At 38.9% G+C, this 24,018-nt stretch overlaps 1 protein-coding gene across 2 annotated transcripts in view; it reads right to left on the minus strand.

The window, feature by feature from the left end:
- Positions 1 to 24,018, minus strand: part of RELN (reelin) — a 287,210-nt gene that overhangs the window by 138,518 nt on the left and 124,674 nt on the right. Inside the window, exons 5-8 of one of the 2 annotated variants that reach the window (XM_082063244.1) lie at positions 22,163 to 22,195; positions 20,915 to 20,990; positions 11,931 to 12,027; positions 6,729 to 6,780 (exon numbers count right to left, since the gene is read on the minus strand). In XM_082063244.1, the coding sequence (XP_081919370.1) occupies positions 6,729 to 6,780; positions 11,931 to 12,027; positions 20,915 to 20,990; positions 22,163 to 22,195 (258 nt within the window). Of the gene's footprint in view, positions 1 to 6,728; positions 6,781 to 11,930; positions 12,028 to 20,911; positions 20,991 to 22,162; positions 22,196 to 24,018 lie in introns of both variants that reach the window. The other variant, XM_082063243.1, reaches the window with a different exon arrangement.

Below are 24,018 nucleotides of genomic sequence, written 5' to 3' on the forward strand. Positions count from 1 at the left end.
GTGTGAATTTCTATCGAGTGGTCTGAATCCAAGCAGAGGATAAACAGATGTCATAAAAGCAGTACTGTCACTATAGCAGCTGCCACCAGAACTGTATTAAAACATGATCAAATATAAATGATAAGTGTCTTCAGATTGTTCCATGGGGCCACATGCAGTCATCACTGTTCACGTGGTTGAGCCAAAGTGGAGTAGAGATGTTTCTGGCAGGAAGGAGAAGGAATTACCATCCTGCGCAGATGCTCTGCAGGGCCCTCCAGATGCTGCTCTCGGGGACAGCCTGGAGAGAGGACGTTTCTTCCCCAGAAATACATGGTGGTCAGTGAAGCAGCTGCACTCTTTAAGTAATTAGATAACTTTTGTAAGACTGGTTTTTGTCCATTGTGGTCCTCTATTTGCTGAGGTTAATAAGGAAGTAAATGTGTTTTCTGAAGAACAGAAGCTTGGCAGCTGTGGACTAATCCAAAAGGCACATTCAACAATACTGGTTATTATTATTAATAAATAATAATTATAATAATCTGTATTTTGAATATGCATCAGGATAAAAAAGTAGTACTTCCTTTATCTACTCGATCAATTACATTTTATAATTTAATTCTACAAGACATACACTGGTAATGAAAGCAAATTGCCACCACAAAAGATGAAGGAAAATAACTAAGCTAGGAAAAAAAACCCACAATCTTTTTATTGAATGGGATAAACACTGTCTGTGCTTTGTCTTCAACAAACATCACTGACACCCTTAGCCCACGATTTGCTGAGTAAAACAGCTCTCACGCAGATCATAGCAATCTTGGTTGTTCAGGAAAAGTAATGGAGGTTGCTGGCTAACAATTCACTATCCTGATGTCTTAGGGTGAGGCAGGACATGACATAAAAACCCTTTTGGAACCGTTATGTCAAAGATCTGCATCCAAATCAATGACCCTTACTCATATGGTAAACTAAAAGCAATCAACAGTATGTTTTAAACAGTTTCTGCCTGACAGAGGACTGTGAAATCAGCCAGCATTAAGAACAGACTGTAAATAAACTAAGACAATAGGAAGTTCTTGGCATATACATTGCACATGCACCTCACCTCTTAAAAATTGTCAGTATAAAGTCATTGCAGGTAATACAATTACTCTTCAGTTAAGTACAGCTGATGGTCTGATGGATTTAAAAAGCTCAAGAAATTTGAAGACAGGGGTGATTACTCAACCAGAAAACAAAGTTGCAAGAGTGGAAAGTGTGTTGAACAAGATTGGAGGAATTATTAGATTTGTCACTGGTTTTAACGATTATACAATAATGTTGTAAATGAGATATTTATGCATACAAAAGCAGAAAGTTTAGCTTTTTTTTTTTCCTTTTGGGGAAGATAGAAAATATGGACAAAGGGGTTACCACTGAAAGAAGACCACCTGAGTAATGTCTCTGCACCCAGAATTAGCGGGGATTTGTCCTTACCAAAAAGTCCTGAATAGCTGAATACCAATAATAATTTTTCTTCAATAATATTTCAACTGTACTAAAAACAATAATTAATAATTAAAAACATATTTGTCCTTGCTATAGGGTTCCACTAGAAAGGTATTAGGGGAGGTTGATGAGCTGCAAGTAGGTATTGCTAGTGATTGTAATAAATTTGTTTTATTCATATGGAACCCTACAGATTTTATCTTTGTTAAATATCCTTGTAATCAACAATAAACTTGGTCATCTGATGGATGTTTAGACAAAATACGTTGGAACAATGGAAGGGACAATAGCAACAGATGGCAGAGAAGTGACTGGGTGATGTGAAAGACGCTAATATGCTTTAACATTTGGTCAGCCTTGAAATGGTCAGGCAATTGAACTAGATGATCATTGTAGGTCCCTTCCAACTGAAATATTCATTCCATTCTATTCTATTCTATTCTATTCTATTCTATTCTATTCTATTCTATTCTATTCTATTCTATTCTATTCTATTCTATTCTATTCTATTCTATTCTATTCTATTCTATTCCATTCCATTCCATTCCATTCCATTCCATTCCATTCCATTCCATTCCATTCCATCCTCTTCTCTTCCGTTCCATTCTATTCCATTCTATTCCATTCTATCCCAGAAGCTACAAGAAAAAAGGGCCATTCTTACTCTATGAGTAAGGTCCAAATGCTTCTGATTCCAGAACCATGTCCTTATAATAACATGAGTGACCCATCTTTTGGGTAATACACACTGGAATTTTCCTGTGAGGACAAACAGAGTCCATCTGGTAAAATCACGAAGGACTCTCCCAGATTAAAGCCTACTACTAAAACCCCAAACTGGAAACTGTGTTTTTAATGAAGACCAATGTGCTAGATGCATGTTTTTCTTCATATCAAGTCTTTTCTCTACCAATAGCAGGGAATAAACATATGATCCTTGCAGCAAAGATACCTAAGGAATTTCCAGTGTCAAGCCTGTTGGTTGTCCAGGCACTGAAGATCACCTTTGCTCATGCATCCTGCCTCTTTGAGTCTATGTTAACAGTGAATAATGCTCGTAGAGAGCAGCACCTTCTTTGCCTGCTCAGTAGTACTCTCAGTGCCCTCCAGAACTTTAGGGACCATTAGTTTTATGATTTTATTTATTGCAAAAAGAGTTATTCTGCATCATGTTTAGTTTCTTATAAGATATTTCATTTGTCACGGTGAATATAAATTTCAACATTTTAAGGTATGCCATGGTCTTGCCACTTAAATCTGAAGTGTAAAAACTGTGGTGTCAAGGCAAATGGGTAGCTGTCACAGACTTTCTGTACATCCTTTTCTGGATGCCAGGAATTCTGGCGTGATCACCACTAAGCTAACAGAAAGGTGTTTCAGAAGACTGAATTAAGCATAAAATGAAAGAAAGATTACAGTTAACTTTTCTTGATATAGCTTGGGCATGGACACAGATGGATTTCAAGATCTACCTCACATTTCTTGATTTCTGAATAAGATTTTACATACTTTTAAAATTTCCTTTTTACATCAGCTCTCTGTTAAGTTCACTGCAGTCCTTCATAGGATAATTAAATGATGCTTATATAAACATAGTATATAAATGTAGTATCTCCACTACAAGATCTCAATGACTAAGAAAGCAAATAATCTCTGTCAAAATGTGTTATTTCTGTGTATCAGACAGCAGTGTGCAGAACTGTTAACAATGAGTTGCTGGGAGGTTTCATTCTTAGGAGTTCACACAAATTATTTTTTTTCTTTAGTAACATGCTACATGGCACCTTTTGTATTTAATGTCAAATTCCCTTTTTGCATTAAACCAAAGCAAATGCTGCACACATGAAATGATAATAACTCCGGTAAAATCAATTAGGGAAAGACTGGTTATGATTAGAAACAAATTGAAAATATTGCAAGTCACCCATGTGCCATGAAAGTTTTGGGAGTGACTGAAAGTAAAGATTGATGGTTCACCCAAAGAAAAATCTATTAGATTTGGGAACCCAACTTTTGCAGAACTTATCATGATTTTTTGGAAAGGTGAGTCCAAGTCTTGAGCTTCGTGTTTGACTCAGAAGCACTGTGGAGGAAGGAAGGATGGAAAGAGCCTGCCAACACTGAATGCCCCACACAGAGCACGCACAGCCCACGTACACCACAGCCACGGGAGCATATGCTTGAATAGGACACCCAAGGAACAACACATGAGCAGAATCTCTTGCACACCTCACACCTTGGCATCATTTCCTTAAAGCCTTTCCTCTTCTCCTTTTGGGATCTCATGGGTCTCTATTCCTGTGCTTAGTTCAGTTGCTAACCTCTCAGTACGATGAGTCACCTTCCATCTTAGTGGCCTCTGCTAGTGACAGATCATGCTTTTCCCTGGAGAAGTTCAGGGATGTAGCTCAGGGGAAAAGTCAGAGCTTTGGGATGAGAAATAGAGAATATTTCAGCTAATGAATCAGACTAACACTGTGTGGTAGCTGAGTCCAGAGGCTTTTGTGCAATATCTAGCAATCCCACACTGTCAAATTAGATGTTCTGGCCTAAGAGCCCAAAGGCATTGCTTTAAATACCTGAATTAACAATCCCAATGAACATTAAGGAAACTGCTAGACTTTTTGTCTTTCATGTCAGGGTTTGGTCTTGGAGAACTGTAGCCATGGATGATTAAGATATGCAAAGTAACTGAAATTTTCTGCACACTTGGGCAGAGAGTGCGTGAATGTAAACCTCACCCCAGCCCTGGGCCAAAAGGCAATGCTACCAGCTCCGGTGGATCCAAGTGGGTGGTGTGTGGCAGACAGGTTGCTCTCACTTGGAAAGGAGACTGCATATTAAAGTTGTCCTGTGTGCTGAATAGGCCTTACTAATTACCTTTTCACCCTAATTAAGCCTTGATCTTAAGTGTGCTTTTTCAACCCCATTGCCCTTTAAAGGGCAAGACTACCAAAGAGGTGACACACGAGGGAAACGACACAGAATGTCAACTAATGAAAAATTCACTAGGGTGTTGCCCTTCCTGACCACACAGTTTAAAAGGATCTGGGATTTATGGTGAAATCAGGACCATTTTTTGCTTCATTTCCCAGTACTCATCTGGTTATATACCTGCAAATACAAAATTCCATCTGATAATTAGTGCTGAGAGAAATCAAAGGGTATGCACTTTGATGTGGCCAAAGCTAGGTGACAAATTTAATATAAAGATATCCCCCAAAGATTACAGCTTAAGCTATTCCACGGTCGATAGAAAGTGTTAAACATTCTTTTAAAAAAGGCAATTCCCTTGGCTGAATCCCTAAATAGGGGTATGATTAAATCGGACATTTGCGAATAAGGCGGAAACTGACAAATGCCTAGTTTAGATTTATGATTTTAAAGCCAAGTACTGCTGAGCTCAGCAGCAATCCCCTGGCTCATGCCGGTTTTTATCAGTTACAAAACCAATCTGTATTTCAAGGCTAACATAGGCACATGGGGAAATGTAATACATTTTGAAGTTCAGGCTGAAATTTGATTTACTGAGATGTGCATCTACCCCCCTCCTGCTTCATCATAACAGGGGTTTTAGTGGTTCCTACTGGTACATGTTAAGTTATTCTCACCATGTATTCATGACAATCATGTCATATAGGGTATTTCCTACTCAGCCTGTCCTTACTGTTTTTTATTTGACCTTCCCCAGCTGATAGCAACAAAGGCTATTAGTGAAATATAAAGTCTAGTTCTGAAACTTCTGGGAGGCTGCATCCCTCTGCAGTTCACCCGCAGTGGGCACCAGCCACCGAGCCGTGACATCAAACGTTTCCACACCGACCTGCTCAGCTCACACAGCTGTTAACCACTCTGGCTCACTTTAAGAATAATCCATACACAATTTTTAAAAATTTTCCTGAAAAGCAAAATTCCTCCACCATCACAAAGCTGTAGCATTACAAAAGCCACCTCCTCTCGGGCACGGCCGAGGGTGTGAGGGCTTCGGTGGATGAGCAGCATGTTCCAGCAGATCGAGTGAGCTGCTCCCTTTGCACTGGCTGGATGAAACTGTAGGGTGGCTCCAGGCTGGTTTTCACTGGAGGTGCCCAATATTTATGCAATAGTTCCATTTAGAAATGAAGACATTTTTTCCAGCTTTTTAAAAATGGTAATTCAAAATAAAAAGATTGATGCCACTCCTTATAACTATTAACGTTGCAGTCAGTTACAGGATGACAGGTAATTATGATCTCAAATAGTCAAATGAACAACTTCAGGTAAAAACAAATTTAAATGATGTATTTCTGAGCCTTCTAGGATTTTGATTTCCAATCCATTAAAAAAAACCAAGTTGCTTGCCAAGCTACCTGATAGCTCTTATTTCCAGCTGAGACTTCCAGAGTTTAATCACATGTCTGCTGAGATACTTTCGGAAAATTACTTTTTTAAAAATAGCAATATGATTTGGAAGCACATATCCAGAAGTCCACAGAGGAAGCAGACTAAGTTTTCTTCTTGCTTTTTTACTGAAATATTTATATCATAAAAATATTTTTTCCTTCACATCTTGAACACTGAGATATGATGTAAAAAATGAAGTGTGTTCCCAATTTGCCCTCAGCACAAGTTACAACTTCTGCCATAATTCATTGCCACAACCACACAGTGAAAATGTGCAATAACTTACAGCAGGTATTGTAAGTAATAAAGCATACAATCACACTGTTGATAATATTAACCAAATACTGTTTAGTTTTGCTCTGCCCATCCTGTTTGTACAGATGTGTTAAAAACAGCACTACTTAGCCATAACTTGGACTATATCAAGGGATTAAAATGTTAAAACAGTTCATTCTTTAGAAACAGTAATCACGCCTCAGAGAAAGAGCAAGAAATTACGTTATCCATCGGGTTATAAGGTAAGTGGAAAACAAAACAAAAAAACCCAAACAAAACCCCCAAAAAAACCCAAAATCAAACACCACCACCAAAAAATCCTTCCAAAAAGCCACAAATAACCAAAACCAAAACCAAACCCAAACATGACTACGCCACCCATCATCAGAGTACCAACTGAAGTATCTCCTTTCCAAAGTTCAGGTAGGTAACTCTAGATTCAGAGATGATTAAATGTGCTACAGTTTTTAATAGATTTTTTTAATCCCACATGTTGAGTGAAACATTGACCAGAAATGTGCACCTGAACTTGAGGGCCATTTTCCTTTACAGCAACGACTTTTTACACTTTCTCAGGTGAAAGAGTGAGGTAAACTTACCAAGGGAAAATTGAAGGACGGATGCAGTAGTTGTGTTAAGGCCAGTGGTGGTCTACAGGAGGAAAAGCAAACAGCAGAGATGTTGTGTTAGATCAGCAAAACGATACATTCATCATTTGTTTTTCTTCAAAAGCATGGAAACTCTCTGGATACCTAGATCTCCAGTGCATAAAATTATTAATGACCAACCCTTTCAGGTTGAATGATCATGGACATTTCTGTTATGTCATTTCGATTGTTGATATCTCATCATATGTCAAAGACTTTTGGTTTGTTTTTCCTTTTTTCACTGTAGTAATGTCTGCAAACTGAGCACATTTACGTAAAACACTGACACTTGACCAGTGTTTAGAAGATTGAAAAACTGAATCCTGTGATGCATGGTCAGCTTAGTATAAATCTGTATATACCGAATGGTTTTCACTTATCTGTCCCGGCACAAATAAGAACTAAAAATGATCATAAATAAATAATAAAAATAACATTAAGTTAACCTAAAATAATAACATGAAATATTAAGAGGGAATAACAAAATCTAAGTCTTCAACAGCAAATGAAACAAAAACTTGGTAATGCTACATAATATATACAATGAAATTTTATGGTAGCATCTATGCACTGTTCATAACGAAACAAGACCTAGAAATATGCAGAAAACACTGAGCAGCTTGCTCTGTATTGAGCACACCACCCTCCTTTGAGGACTTCCTTTCTCCCTTCTTTCAATGCCCCTGTATTTCAATAGTTCAAACTAGGATTGTTTTCCTGAAAATACTATAAGATAAAAAGCCCTGGAGTGTTGTGAAGGACACGTGTTTATTTTCAATTCATTTTGAAAACTGGACTTTGTGTTGCTGCTACAGAACAAGCAATGCAGAAGTACTGCCTAAAACCACTGCCTGATCTAGTTATTTTGTCAAAGAGCTGAAAAATCATTGCAACTGTTAAGCAAGTAGAAACACCAACTGGAGATTTTGCCCTAACAAGAGGAGGTTCGAAGTTTGGTTTATTCACTTCAGCAAAAGACCCAACAAAAAGATAATTTATCATTATGAGTAGATTTTAAGGGCTACATTGAAGAAGAGAAAATGTACAAGCTGAAAGACACTAGCAACATTACATTAAAAGAGAAAAGGAAAAAAGACATGACCTGGGCAGACAGTATGTTTACACAATCGTAAAAGAAGTCATCTAATTGAAAAACCAGGGACAACAAACACTTTAAAAAAATTCATCTGATACTGTTGCCAGTGATGCCTGCATGCTAGATTTCAAGACCTTGGAGTTGTCCTCCCACATCAGAACCTACATGCCAACCATTCATGTCATTTCCCATGAAAGCAGCAGCAGAGTCTTCCATCGGATGTACTCTTTGTGATCTTCATCCGTGCACCATGTCATAACGTGGATATGCCACAGACAAGCCAAACTTCTGAGCAAATGCAGCCCCAGAAGCAAGTTCCTGAGGTTAACAAGCTTTGCCTACCAGATCTCAGCTGGGAATCTGCATGGAGGCAGCTCCAAGTGGAGCACCCAGAGGACTTGAATGATCCTCCTGCTTTGCTTGTATAAGTGATGTAGAGGAAACCAGATATTAGGTAAGAATGAAAAAAAGTGGTAATCAGCAAAATATAGCTAAATATTTGAGCTCATGGACACTAAACTGTCATTGTCTAAAAATCCCAGCCCCCAGGTAAAGATTAGACTCAATGATTTGGAAGATGCTACATTCTTTCAAGCACCCATTAACTATGACAGTATTACAAAGGCAGTTTTATCAGTATTTGGTAATGATGAACAGTATAATTTCTGCATAATTTCCCTGAGCCACACTGTGAAAGCAGAGGTTCTTCCATTATCAGGTATTCCAGTGTTCTTTAATTATCTAGTATGCAGACAAACATGAAAATTGCTGAGAGAAATGTCTCTCATGTCTGAAGTCCCTTATTACTCTGTACATCACTGCATGACACCGAACAAAATCTAGTCGTAAATGCAGATGTTTTCTGGCTGTTATTTAGGACCCCATTGACACAGAACAAATGTTACCTCTCAGTCAGCTGTATAGGTTTTTCTGTCTTTGGAGACTTTCAAAAGAACTGCCATATCTTTGCAAGTGTATACACAGAATATATATTCAAATATGTATGATTAAGACATTCTAGGTGATCATGCCTTCGGTTCCCTTCCATGTACTAGCAACAGTTTTTGGGTAGCTACATCTTAAATCAGTTTGAATAGCTGGCTTCTGTTAAACTAAAAGTGTTTTCCATTTCTGGTGTGACAGGCAATGGGGCAGTAGAGCAAAAGGGACTGGAATTCTTCCAGTGCCAGTGTGCACCTAGTTGAGGTATTCATGAAATGATGCCTTTGAAAATAAAGGATGGAGACCTGCATGAGTCGACAGGAGGATTTGGTGCGTTTTGTTTCTTTTCTACATACATATTACATACAGAGAGGAACTTGTTATAAATATTAAAGAATGGGATCTTCACTAAGATGCATTGAAGGTTAGCTGATAACAAGACACAATCATCTCAGATACCAGCATTGAGAAATACTTGAAAATTTGGCACTATCTGTACATAATGTTTACTTAAAACACAGTTTTCCTCTCTTTGGAATATTCCTAACAGGTAATTTTAGTCTCTCAACAAAACCAGGAAAGCTGCATTTACATAACTCCTTAAAAACACAGTCACATCCCCATTTATGTGCATTCTGTCAAGATTGATGCAGTATTAGGTATCACATTTATCATGACAAATAATAAGGTGCTTTCTGACTTGAGTTATGAGTACCTATTATATTAGTTTACATTCAATTAATTCTGTTGTGTAAGTTCTAATTTGAAAACAAAACCCTTTATCAATGTTGAGTAGCCCAAATCACCAAGAAATTAAATGTACCAGTTATCACAGAAGAGGTGTTCACAGAGACTTAAGCTAGACTATGTTGTTAGTCACTTCAGTAATGCTTTAGAAAAAAGCATTAGACACACTAAAAACTTTTTGCAAAGTTCTGCAAAGGACAACTAAGTTCAGATGCTGCAGAGAGGCTGGGATCTCTGACACTGTACATCTTTCCAGAATTTTGCTGCTGGTAAATTCTTACCAACAGCCATAGAAGTTGGCATTAAGAAACCCTCTGCCTGCAGAAATAGGCAGCTGCTGGGAATCAGGAGAAGAGAGGGAGCTCAAGGAAGCAAATCAGCAGCTGTCACAGCTGTTGATATAATACATTCTGCAAATTCAACTCTTCTTGACTAAGTTTTTTGAAGCAATAATGTGGCACTAGGAGCCACAAACAGGAACTGAGATTTCAAGAGCCATTTCAAGCAGGGACAGACTAGGATTCAAATGGTAAAGGTGGTCGAATAAAAATGCACGATGATTGAAGAAATGAAACAAGTTTTTAAATTAGTGATAGGAAGAGATATGTTGTGAAATTGTTGAAACAGGACTACAAATCAGAAGTAGTTTGGTTCTCAGAAAACAAGAATTTAAACCTATGTAGATATTAAAAAATAAAACTAGGTCAGAACTCTGGCACAAAGACTGTCCTGTGCTCATCCAAAACCTCCAGTCATTAGTATGTTCCTTCAGAAGGTTTTCATTTTTCTGCAACACTGCCATAATATTTATAAACACTTCCATTATTAGGCCGCTAACTGTTTATATGCATGAAGATTTTTTCAGCTGATTATTTAATCACACCATTTTGGTGTAATCATTCTTTTTTCCAGGCTTCTGATGCCATGGTAGGGCTATCTTACCACATGGTAATACAACAGATACAGTCCAACACCACAATTTGAAGCCAATTTGTGATTACTAAGGATACTCTAAATTACATATCAGCAGGGACAAGACATCTAATTAATGATGTTTCAAAACCCTTATAGCTGGGACCCTGGTTTTACTAAATGTCATAAATAGATCATTTTTCAACGAGTGTTACCTATGCTCAATACTGCAACTAAAAGTGAGTTTAAAATTGGGAAAAATAGCCCAGTGGTGTGACTTCATTTTTGCACAGGACATAAAACAATGCATCTCTAGTTAATGAAGCATAGTACATTCAAATAGGATGCAAAGTAGCAGAGAGGTAATTTAGCATCTCTGTCAGTATTCCCTTGCTGGAACTGGCTGTGAGGGAAATGACTGAAAATCTCCTTTATCTGTAAAACCTCTGAATTAGTTTTATATGTGTTTATGACTTTCAGTCACCACACCAGCAATATCTACATTGCATTTGTAGCGTTCTGGTCTCTGTTAAGCGTGTAAAATTAACCCCATTAAAAGAATTTAGCATCTGAAATGATGAGAAGATGCCTGGCCAAAACCACATCTATTTTATGGCCCTCTTCCATGTGTGCTCTTCAAATAGCTCTAATCAGGCTCTCCCTCCACCCAGAAGACTGTTGAAAACATGAAAATTAATTTGAATTACACAGGTTTTGAGCTTATCCTTTAATTTTTCAGTTCTTTCCAAAACTCCCATTTTACGTACATTGTTGTAGTTAGCTACCCAGCATCAGTATGTGGGCATTGGTTATTTATCTTTCAATTCATTTTCCACACCCAGATGATCCCAAGTTAATGCAAATTGCACCGTGTTGTTTCTCACAGCAATTTTATGACCAAAATAACCTGCAATGAAATTAATTCTGTCACCTTCATCATGACTCAATTTGCTACATACACTTTCCTGAGACTGGCAGGTGCTTGCCCCAGGCTGCATTTAAGCCTGTAGGATGCATTGTTCACAAGTGATGTTTTACAGTCAAATTAACATTTGTCAACAGCAACAAGGAAAAAACAGGACACGGCTAATAAAATAGGAGAAGAAAAATGAACCTTTTCTCGATTTTATTGTCATAAATAAAAAGAGAATCATGCCAGTTTGACAACACAGCTCTATTAATATTTCTTTGCTTTTCCAGTCATTTATAGATACTTTAAATAATTTCGATGCACAAGAGACTTTCCCTTGCAAACTACTACAATAACCTTCGGTTAGCATCTATAGTTTAGAACACTGGGTGTTCTCGAGGTGCTCTTCTATGGCCCTATCACCTTGCTTAAGAGTCTCTCCACTGAACATCAAACTTTCAAAGCACCCCAACATTTCTGAAGCCTCGGCAGCCTCAGTTCATAGCTTGCATTCCCAGCCCCAGTAGATGATCCAGCCTTCACTCACCAGTTCTCTGGGACCATACGGCTCGCAGAACGTGACCGCGTTGCCGTGCATGATCACCCCACACTTCTCTCCAACCTCGCAGTTGCTGCACTCCAACCTGCAGGAAGAAACACCATGTTCAACATGGAAAGCAGAAACTGTATGTTTGAGACTGCATCGGGTTTGTGAACTGTAAAATAGGACTATTATATCTTAGCACTCAGACAAATTGGACTGCCTTGTTAGCATGGTGCTGAACGTAATGGTTGAGCAACTGTATGTGTGATATACCAGAGCTGCCTCTCGAGAAAGGCCCTTGTGAACAATTACTTGCTCTCTGCCTGCTGTCACACCTCAAAAAGAAGTGTCCCTGCTTGCTGATTGCAAAACTTCATGCCATGGGAAACCAAGTTGAACTCTCAGATTTACAGATTACCCTGAAGTTACTCTTCTTCCAAAATCCTTGCCACACCTTTGATACACCATGTGTAAACTCACTACTTCAGAGTTACTGTGCGGGACAGCTCAGGAGAAGGGGTAGAATGGGCCCCCCCTTCAGCCCTCGGGGTTCTTTACCCCAAAGGGCAGACTCGAGACTGCAGAATCTACCCAAAATGTGGCACCAAGAGGCTCCTACAGCCCAGTTGCTGTAACACAGCTCTTGCGGCTGCTTTTTATTCATATTTGTGATATCCCATATTCCTTGTAACAGGGGAGGTTGGTAGTGCTGCTGAGCCAACTAATTGTGTCTCTCCTGATATTTCTTAATTTAATATGAGGGGCTTTGCAGACAGCCTGGCTGTGGAGCAGAGGGAAAGGGCTTTCTCCCTCACCTTCAAGGATCAGGGTATCAGCTCTTAGCATGAGCAGAAGGTTTTAAAAAAACCTCGGAGATGCTGCCAAGCCCTGACAAACCATCTCCAACAGTGCTGACCAACATTGCCTTCAGGCATCCAAAGCTCAGCTTTAACTGAGCCTCCAGGCTCACATTTGCTCCTGGAGCAACTCCATTGTAAGCAAGGGTGAACTGACTCCAAATCATCTTATTTCTTGTTGACTTTTGTCTGTACTTTGATTTTTAGAGTTCTAAGTGTGATGGACTCATGTAAGGGGTATTTAGGCAGTTTTTTCTTTGGCTTCTCTCACACAGAGTGCCTCAGGCTTGGATACCCTTTCTATTGTGTAATGTTGCCAAAATACACATTCCCATATATACAGCCCAGCTGTAGTTTAGTCGTCTGCAAAGGTTTGTTTTTCTTCTGGCTTTTCATTCTCTGGCTAATTTGTGGATGGTAGACCTTACAGAAAATTGGATGGAAACGAAAAAATCCCAGGGAAATAGGGACTTGCTGTCAACATATATGACAGAGTTTTGAATTATTGTAGTTGATTCCTACACAAGTCTCCTTGTTTTTCGTTTCACCTCTTTCCCTAATTTATATTTCTTGTCTTTTCATTAAAAAGCGTTCTGTTAAACCTCTATAAGTCTTTCTGTAAACTGCTTGGAGCAGGATTTTTCTATTCCTGAGTATCTGAAAACCATCAGCCCACCGTGGTCCTGGATGGGGCAAAGGAAATCTCCAGTCACATTGTTAGGAAGTGGCTGGCAGCATTGTCAGCCAGCCCATGGGGCTGGGCAGCCTTTCCCTGCTGGGGCCAAACATCCGAGAAGTCTGAGCAAGAGAAGATGGGCTCTTGTGAACCCAGATAGTAATTCTAAATAAAGTTTAAATGGATTTTTAAAGTATGTGTTTAATTAAGTGGAGCTCCCTCCTGGACTGCTCCCACAGCAGACTGGGGGTCCTCATTCCCCCCCTGGCTCCCAGGAGACCTTCCCAGGGCAGCAAAGTGTGGGGAACTTTTGGCAGAATGGGTTAACTCTGCACAGCATAAAATACCCTGCAGGTCTGTGAGTGCTAAGCTGTGCTGACTGATAGATGTTAGGTTTTCAGATGCATAGGATGTGGTGAATAATTGATTGTATTTGTTATTTTAGGTCTCTTCAGTTGGTCCTGGGTGAATTCAGCACAGGAATGTCTTTCTTTTGCCCAAGTCCATCACAGAAGTCAAAGATAAATGCCTCTTTCCCACTTCCCAAACCGCTCCTGTATTCTGAAGATTTTATTAAACGTCAGTTTCAGCTGCAAAACAAAGTCAGATGTAAAAAATACTTGAGGTTTTTTTCGTGTATAAGCATGTAAAGAAAGTCATTTAGCAATTCACGTCGGTAACATTTAGCATTTTGGATTTAAATAGCAAATTTAAATTCTCTAATACAGTAATGTAGTTCCTATATACTTCAATGAGTTAATATTTACTTATAGAAGCCACAGATGGCCAATAATTTTATTTCTCAATATAGGGCAAGAAGAGAGCATGTGAGTGAACCAAATTATATTTTAAAAGAAAGTACAGAAACAGAGTTCACAAAGTATGTCTTTTGTCACTATCTAAATTTCACTTGATCCCTAAACTTTGATGCCTAAACTGAAAGAATACATGGAATTCTGTAGGTTCTGGCTGCTTATCAGCATTATTTTCATTAACTGCCCCTATATTTGGGGGTTTTATAAACTCCTGATATGTACAGGGAGGGGGCAGATATGGCAGGAAAACTTTGCCTATGAATGCAATGTTGGGACCACGTACACCCTCATAAATGAACAGGATACATAATCCAAGGGATATTTTAATTTTGTAATTCTCATATTTCAATGAATACAAAATAATTCAGTTACTCTACTTCTGTAATATGGTCTGTGAAATACTGCCTGGAAATCCAAGGATAATGGGTTCAAATTGGAACACAAGAGGTTCCACTTAAATATGAGAAGAAGCTTCTTCTCAGTGAGGGTGACAGAGCCTGGAACAGGCTGCCCAGGGGGGTTGTGGAGTCTCCTGGAGACATTCAAACCTGCCTGGACACATTCCTGTGTAACCTCATCTGGGTGTTCCTGCTCCAGCAGGGGAATTGGACTGGATGATCTTTTGAGGTCCATTCCAATCCCTGACATTCTGTGATTCTGTGAAACACTGCCCTTCTAATACAGCTGTTTCATCATCACTCATCTTTTCTAGGATGACTCCTCTCATAAGAAATCGGATTGCTGTTGGTAATCCTGATCCAAACCTTTGTGCTCTCTTTGAAATGCATTACCTCTGGCAATAAATTGCTCAGTAGCTTGACAGTAATGCATGAAGAGTAAGATAATTGATCTGCTATTCCTCAGATCATCATCGTCATATAACATGCTCAGAAACGATCCAATTTGCTCCTCTCCTGGTGTAGACAGGAAGGTTAATTTCTTTTCCATTTATACAAACAGGAGACAGTATTAATTGCCCTGGCTGGGTGCAGCTTTTCACATTATTTTTCTCACCTGCCTAGTCTAAATTTTAGCACATTAAAATCACTTCAGCTTTCTCTTCACAGCTGGTGCTCACTGCCACTGTTGACACACGTCATACTCATCTAGATGTCTTCTCTGCAGACCTGCCACCACTCTCATCTCTGGCTTAGAGAGTCCCACCTCTCTCTGCTATTGTTCTTCACTTTGCTGAAGGGGAAACATCTGCTGTTTCCTCATCCCTATTTGTCATCTTGTTTCCCTATACAATACCTGAGTTTGTGGACATTATATTGACTGATGTCTTTTGTGATGTCTGGAATATAAAGACGATAAACATCTCAAGCTGCCAAAAGATTTTTAAACATAAATCTTTCTGAAGTTTAATCCCACAGTTTTAGTGCAATTTGGAAACCACTTTAGGACTTCGCTCTCCTGTCACAAAGCTTTCCTCCACCTCTTTGCCACTAGAAATATCACTGTACCTCTTCATTTCTAATATGCCACGAAGAAGTGATGGAACCTGTTTCTCATTGATGGATTTTACAGGCTCAGCTTTTCTTCACATCATCTTTGAAGAGTATGTCATCTATAAATGATTGATGTCTGGAGTGCTGATAGGCTTTGAGATGAAACATGGCATTAAGTTGGAAAGGAGATTTTAGCCAGCAACTAGCTTCTGTACAGAGTCTTTATTTTTTAAATGGACTGGATCCCCTGTCTACAGCCCCACTGTTAAAAATGTTTTACACAACAACATACATTAATGCCAGCATCTCTTCTTTACTCATTTATGTATCTTCTTTTTCCTCTCTTTTTGTCTCAACATTAAATAATTTATCGTAAGATTAAATGGGTATTTTTTTCTAGATTTGTTCTTGTTTGGCCTATTTAAGTTCCTATATAGCACATTTTTATACCCTCTTCTGCATTTTTCTGAGGTTATATGGAGACTAGATGGTTATAGATACAGGTGTTCAATGACCTAGGCAGTCTTCCAGATACCACCCGTATTGGGCCACTTTTCATCTAGGCATTCCTTGGCCTTTCCCTGGCAGGTACTACATGGTGCAGAGTTCCTTTCCCTTCAGGGGAAACCAATTGCTTCCACAGTTCGTGAGATTCCTGGGCCAACGCACTTCTGCCAGTTTTCAGCAAGTGTCATGGACCACTAGTTACCTGGACTATTAGACTTCTTGTTGAAAAATGCACTTAACATTACTAATTATTTCCACCAGTCAGCTGTGAATTGTTTAGTATGGCCATTGATGATATGTTTACCGTGGAGTGAAAGTCACCAACCTTAACTTCCACAGATAGTATGTGTTAGACATAAAATACATTGGACATTTATGAATGTGTGAAGCGTAGGCAAAGCTGGTAAAGCTGGTGGCAAATAAGACCAAGAAAATTGCTTAAGTAACCAGGCTTGTGCCTATGGGTTGGAGACTTTGGAAATAATCATATTCTAATATGACTGCACACTGGAAGAATATAAAAATCAGTTGGACACATCACACAAGAAAATCTCCATGGTGTGGGTTGAGTCCCAAGGAAATAAAAGAGATGAGACATGCTCCCATTCCTACATTTCTGGCACAGAAATCCTCCCTGCTTCCTTCTCATTACACGTCCTCTCCTGTTGCCTCCTCTCCTCATCCTTTAGCAGTTTCTCCTGTTTTCTTTCAATCACCAAACTGTGATTTAGATCAGAAACCCATTCCCAAATGCTGTGATTTTTCTGTTTACAAAGAGTCCCATCCCCACCATTCCTTTCTGCTCCCCTTGCAGCTCAAGAAATACTTGTAGCCACTCCTTCCTCACTCCTGAGCCTCTGAAAAAACTGATGATTGTTGTGTAGGATGCGTCTTTTAATGATTTGAAAGAGCAGAAGTCCATAAAAACCAGGCAGTCACTCTCAAAATCATACAGTGCCCTTGTGCAAAATAGTTATTTGATAAGAGGCCTCTTCCAGCAATGAAGTGACACACCAGCTCTGCTGGGACCCATAAAATTAGACACAGACAGAAGCTATAAAATGTTTTGCTTGTGCACTTGGACTGTACATCTCTGCCAGAGTTGCACATGCCAGGAAGGGGATCAGGGGGATCGTGACAATATTAATCACATCCAAGCCAGTGTTATGTAGGATTTGGGAAGAAAAGACCATAGGAAAATACAAACACTTCTCTTTTCATCTTTACACAAATAATGGTTTCAGAAATTATTTAGAGTGGCTTAGTCTAACTGGCCCCTCATGACATGGCACTGCTGGAGTGTCGCTGCACACATGGCAGCTGCTGCCACACGCTCTGAGCACAGCAGAGCAGGGACAGAGGGCTGGAAATACTGCTGGAGCAGTTTCCACAAATGTTTGTGGTAAAGACAGGATTTTAGCAGCTGTCAGGGGAAAAAAATGCAATTTTAGGGTGGATGGCATAAACTGTTATTAATCCCTCTTTTAACTCCCACTGGACAATCAAATGAGAATGAGCTTTCTGCCGCTAAGTGGGTCTTCGCTGGAGGCAGAGCTACTGTAGAAATCCTTTGTGCAGGAAACCTCATGATACCCCATTGCAGTTTTTTTATTTGTACTACACATCTATTTAGCATTGCTGAAGATATTGTCTTTCTGGTATTATTACAGGAAAATCTGTCTCCGGATTGCAATGAGATTGGGGACTCTCCCTGCCAGCACACACCTCTCTGCAGTGACCTGCCAACTAAGGTGGGTCAAGGTTATTCCAGGGGGACCAAATCCAAATCTCAGGGACAAGAGACGGAGGAGACAGGGGGCTCTGTTAGCCTGAAATTTCTCTGTTGAGACTTCTATAAAGCAAGGATGAATTTAAAGATAAGAGAGCAACGGATAAATAAATCATGGAGGCTCCCAACAGACAGGCCCTCTGTGAGTTATGAGACATCTGCAGGGAAATAATGCCTCCTCTCATTTCTTTCCACTCAAGTCCATTTAACACACTGCTGCTAAAGCTATCTACCTTGGCAGCTATTCTGTAACCCATTAAGAGTCCTTGATCTATTCATTCCCACAAAGAAAGAGGTTGTTGTTTTTTTTCATATTGTAGTATTCCAGGTCCTTAATGCATCTGTCCAGAAAAACATTTAAAGAGATCATACAAAAGGAACAAAAGGAAGGAAAATAGAAGGCACATATTGAAAAGTATTACAATAAGTATGTGCAAAAGAAAAATATCCATGAAATTCCATAAACCACAATCTTTTTACATAAGGTGGTGAAACTGTGAAAGACCTGCACAGATGGAAAACTGTGACAGGTCTTAATAAGAAGGAAAATGAAGATTTTACAGAACAAAAAATGTATTCCTAATTAACAAATGCAGGTAATTGCTAAAATGAACACCAAGAATTTATCTGAACAAGATAAACAAAGCCATTAAAATATTTCTGTGTCTTGTATGAATTAAATTAATAAAGTTATATATCTGTAACAGGATTGGAAACAGTAGAGAAGTCAGTAACCATGTCATACAAAAAAGGGGACTCCAACCTTGAAAATTTCATGTTAAGACTGATAGATGGGTTCATCTGGGTATATTATGACCAGTAGGAATATTCAATATATAGAGGAGAATTGTTTTTGTACTATAAAAGACCTGTTACTTCCTCTTTTGTGATGTACATATGTATATCGTATGAAATGGTACTCTATCACTATGATTATTGTGGTGGTAAAATTATTAATGTTTAAGTTTGAGAGTTCTGGCTATGAGTTATCTTTGCTAAAATAACACTTGACTAAAAGCTAACAGTCTGCCATTGTTTCTAACTCCTCACTTCTGAGCAAAGATAATACTGGGTGTGCTACTCCCAGAGGCTCCACCAACAGCCATCTCTCCATAGTGTCACGTTATTTATTGTTGGAGTCCTTAGAACTGCGGCAATGACTTAAAAAGCCCATCCCTGCCAGGGGTGGATACTTGGCTTTATTAACATTGAAATTATTGTTTTTCCTCACCTCTTTCCTTGTTTTTTGAAACAGCATATGGGTCGGGTCTCTGCAGTCACTGGGCAGAAAATGGGGTAGCAGAAGGGAGGTTGCTGTCTGAGTGCTCTCTCTCACTATGATCAGAGTTCATAAAGCTTCTGCCTGACCTGTCGTAAATTGTACTTGCCTTATTACACACGTGGGGTGCCGAGATTCTCCAACAGCATCTACTGGTTAAAGAATTACAACAACCCGTGCTTGCAGTTGCAGATGTAGACTGTCATAATATGAATAATCATACTCAGGAATCCCATTGAATGAAAAAGACCTAGGAAATGGAAGTTGCTGTATGGAGCTGGGAAGGGAAGGGGGTTCCTTCCTACACAAAACAAAAGTTTTGAAAAAATTTTCCTTCCACAAAAAAAAAAAAAAAAAAAAAAAAAAAAAAATCAACCTAAACTTTTTCAGCAGCTAAAAATTAAATGGAGGTATTTAATTCCAGCTATTTTTTTCTTTTGAGTGATTTGGAAGGACTGTATTTCAGTTTAGGAGGAGTTTTTACTTGTTAGCTTCACCAGAAATATGTACATGAACATGAAAGCAAAAAAAAGTTCAATTATTGAAATTCATCACCTTTTCCCTGAAATGATTGTGATTTCAAAAAAATCAAAATCTTCATAGAAAACCATTCACTGAACTCAACTCTACTTCTATTTTTAGATTAATTAAAAATCTGAAGTCAACGAGAATTTGTCACGCCCCTCAATGAGATTAGAACTTCTCAGTCATTAATCAGTTAATTAATAAACTAATATATTTAGGTGCCTGTGCTGGTTTGATTGAAAATGGGTTAATTTTCTTTATACAGTTAGAAACCTTTGTTTTCCATAGCTAGCATGCTCATTATTTGGACTTAGTTCGAGAACAAGCAGACAACACCCCAGCACAGAGTTAATGTTTTTAATTGCTCTGGTCTGAGAGCCAAGGACATTCTGAGCTCTCTGCCCACAGGTGTGAGGCAGCAAGGAAGGGAGGCAAGGATGGGGCAGAGCTTGAATGATATCCAGATTGATCAATAAGAGTATTCCATCCCATTAGCGTCATGTTAATTATTTAAGGAGAGTTGGGATCTTCTGGTTTTGCTCTTCCACTTCTTCTCTACTTGTTATCGAGCCGGGGGAAGTTTTGTCAGGACGTTTAGTCCTTTTGCTGTTTTGCAGAGGCCTTTGGGCTTTTCTGCCTTTTCCTCTCTTCTTTCTTTTTGGGATCAGCTGCTGGGATCAGGCTGTTTCCTAGGACTGGCTGTCCAGTGTGTTTGTGAGGAATTGCCTTGAGTATCTTTTATTTCTATTTTATATATATATATATATATATATTTACTAGTAGTGTATTACTATTTTGTTATTCTATTAAACTGTGTTTATCTCAATCCAAGTTTCTCCCTTCTCTTTTGATTCTCTCCCCTGTTGGGGGGGTACAGGGAGGGGCTGAGCGAGCAGCTATGGTGGTTGTATTGCTACCTTGGGTTAAATGACGACAGTCCCAATGGAGCAAAGACACACATAAGCTTACACCAATGTGAGCTGAGGTATCTAGGAATTAATTCAATACAAATACTTCACCATAATAACTGAAATGTTTTAGTTTGCTCAAATGCATATAAAGAAAAACAGACATCTGAAACTCACCACATGGTAGGATTCAATTCTTGCTGCTGGTAAGAGTCAAAGTCATCTCGTAGGATAATGCTGTCACTGTGCATTTCAGCTACAAAGGAAAAAAAGCACAATATGAAAAAAATCCAGTGTGATAATCCAGTGCTTTCTATGTTTTGTTTTACCTATAGCTAAAGTAATGCATTGTAAAATGAGGAAATCATGCTAGTTACTAAAGCAGGATTTTTTCAGTTACAGTTTGTTTTTCTTACTCTGGATCGTAGTACCACATAAAATTAATTAGTCTCCCAATCTATCACCAAAATGCAATGGCTATGAAAAGATGCAGCCATCAAGTACATACAAAATGTTTTAAGAACTTTTGTTTGAAAATGTTGGTTGTTCTCAATGTTCAGAAAAAAATCCAAATCCAGATTTTGGAAACACTGGCACAAAGAGGGATGAGATGTCCTGGTGATTGTACTACACTTCTAATAGTCAGGGGGTTCGTTCTGATAAGTCATAAGCAAAAATTCATGAGCTCATTGGAATCTCTGCTGCTATCAGTGGAGCTGACAGTAAAGGTCAGCTCATGTATGGAATATAAACCGTGAGTTATGTTACTCAAACATTTCTAGCCATTGCTCTGCAAACTTTGGACTCCATCTTTCCCCCTAGATTTGCGCTATCATTTATGTATGATGACCAGAAAAACCCACACATGCCAAAACTTTGGCAGCTATGTTTGTATCAAGCAGAACTTTCTCTACAAATACCTGCATTAAATGAATGAAGTAACTGCCACCTGCTATTCAAAATGAGCCAGGATGCCAGAATCTGTCCCAGACTAGTCAAATTGCAACACATGGACTGGTGGGTGCAGGGTTGGGAGCTGCTGCGTGCTCCATGCCCGGCTCAGAGAGCAAGAGAAGCAGTTTCCTGCTTCTGGGTGCACCTTGAAGGTGCACTGGGCCAAAACCTGGTGTGACGGTGCTGAGCCACACTGGGGGTTACAGGTCCTCACGTAAACAGATGCTCTAACACATAGCTAGGATGCAAAGCTCTGCAGCGTGATATACGCACACTGCAAGGGTTCCAAATAAACAGCAATAAAAATCACAATGGAAAAAACAACTAATCAGAATTAGACATAATTCAATTCATTTTATGTGTCTCATTTTTATTTGAATTCCCCAGAGCTAGTTTCATACAACCTTACGGATTGTTTATTATAATAAAGTTAGTGATTCTGAGTTTTAGAAATAAGAATGACAAATCACCTACCTAGGTGAGGGTGCAAGGGAGCTTCTGTCGGGGCTGTGGAGAACAAAGACACACAAGGCATGAATGTCTTCTACAATCAGGGCTTAATTGCAGCATTAAAAATCGATTCAGCATAAAACAAATTGTACGGTACATGTTCTATTAAGTCAACTATCCAGACATTTTAATTATGAAATATGTGATACACAGTAAAAGTCATAAAAATATAAAAGGAAAGAAAAACAATTTCTAATTAAAATAAACATCAGTAATAAATGAATGATATTTACAGGTTATACAGCAAGGTAAGAAAGATCACTTCTAGTCTAGGGTTATGAGATATAATTTGAAATAATTTGGATTAAGATTCAGTAATGAAATGATGGATGAAGAGACTGGGAATTAGGCTGAACAAAAGAAATAGTGTAGGTGAGGCGAAAATGCCACACTTTGACCCTTTATACTGCACTGGACAACATTTTACTGGGTATTGTTGGGAGAAAAATCCTAGTATTTCCAGGGCAACAAATAACAGATTGACTCCACAAATCACTGAATCAAACACTTTTTTAAAAGCACATTTTACATCCATTGCTGAAACAATTCCCTAGTAGGTCTTTGTCTTCCAAGTAACAGCAGAATACCATAATGACATGCTGCATGGGGGGCATGTGTGTGAACTGACAAACCATTATTAAGTAGTCTTTTCCTAACACTTTACAACAGGTGTCTTGGTGCAACGTTACATAAATGAAAACAGAATGTATCTGGAAAGGCACAGCTACATAAAAAATATGAGGAAGTCTAGAAGATGACCACACAGTACTAGATACTCCTTGGTAGCTACTACACCCATAGCCTTGCCCAATCTTAAATCCAAAGTAAGTTACACCTCTTTCATGGAGGCTAAGAGGATACGTATGAGCAAGCTCCAGGGGAGCAGCTACCTCTTTTGCCTCTCAGTACCTCACTCGTGCAGCTATGTGTGTAGCTGCTTTTTGAACTTCGGCAAGTAGAACACCACAAAAAGACAATTTTTGAAGCCAGGATTCTTTTGATGAGTTTGTGTTTCTTGTTGGGCACTGACCTAAATTGTGTCAGTACTCCTGATTTCTTCAGCATATTTGCAAAAAAAACTACTGAAGTACTGCAATTTCTGTCATAACATCTGACAATTTAAAAATAGATTAAAAATAAACATAAGAATGAATGCAGCAATCTGTGTAGAGCCCTCGCACATAGATATTTGAATAGAAAGTCCAACAAAAATCTCAAGAATTTTGTTTATCTCTTCCTGCTTTCTCCTTACACAGTGGGTTTGCACGGAGGTGTGACATTCTGTAATGAAATTGCAACATTTCATGGGGAAATTGGTGATTAAGAAGACTGAGCAAGAAACAACTAAGGTACATGCAGACCAGAAAAGGATGACAAGCAGTCTGCATCTAGCTTGAACAGAAATCTTTGATTTAACTGACTTACAGCTTGGAAGACCAACTCCATTCACTAACATAGTATGTATATAGACAATGCTGAAAACAACCACGGAACCACTGAAAACTTGACTGCAGTGAAGAGCAAAGGCATTCTTAATAGTCTGATACTGAACAGAAATTGCAGATGCAGAAATATGAATTCTTTTTTCTTTAGGGAACTACCTTGCTCCATTTTTTATAAAGCAAACTTATCCATGACATCTTGTCTTCCCCAGCAGAAATGCCGATAATGTCTGTAGCAATGGCCCAGACCTCTCATCATGATGGTACAAAACCTGGAGCAATACAACTCCAATTGCATAGTAAGTTTGGCACTGCCTCCACGATGACACTGGGCTGCACTGGTGGGTATGGCACAAGAAAACACCGTGTTTGTTCCTT

Source organism: Streptopelia decaocto (assembly GCF_964273445.1).
Source record: "Streptopelia decaocto genome assembly, chromosome: 1".
NCBI classification, from domain to species: domain Eukaryota; kingdom Metazoa; phylum Chordata; class Aves; order Columbiformes; family Columbidae; genus Streptopelia; species Streptopelia decaocto.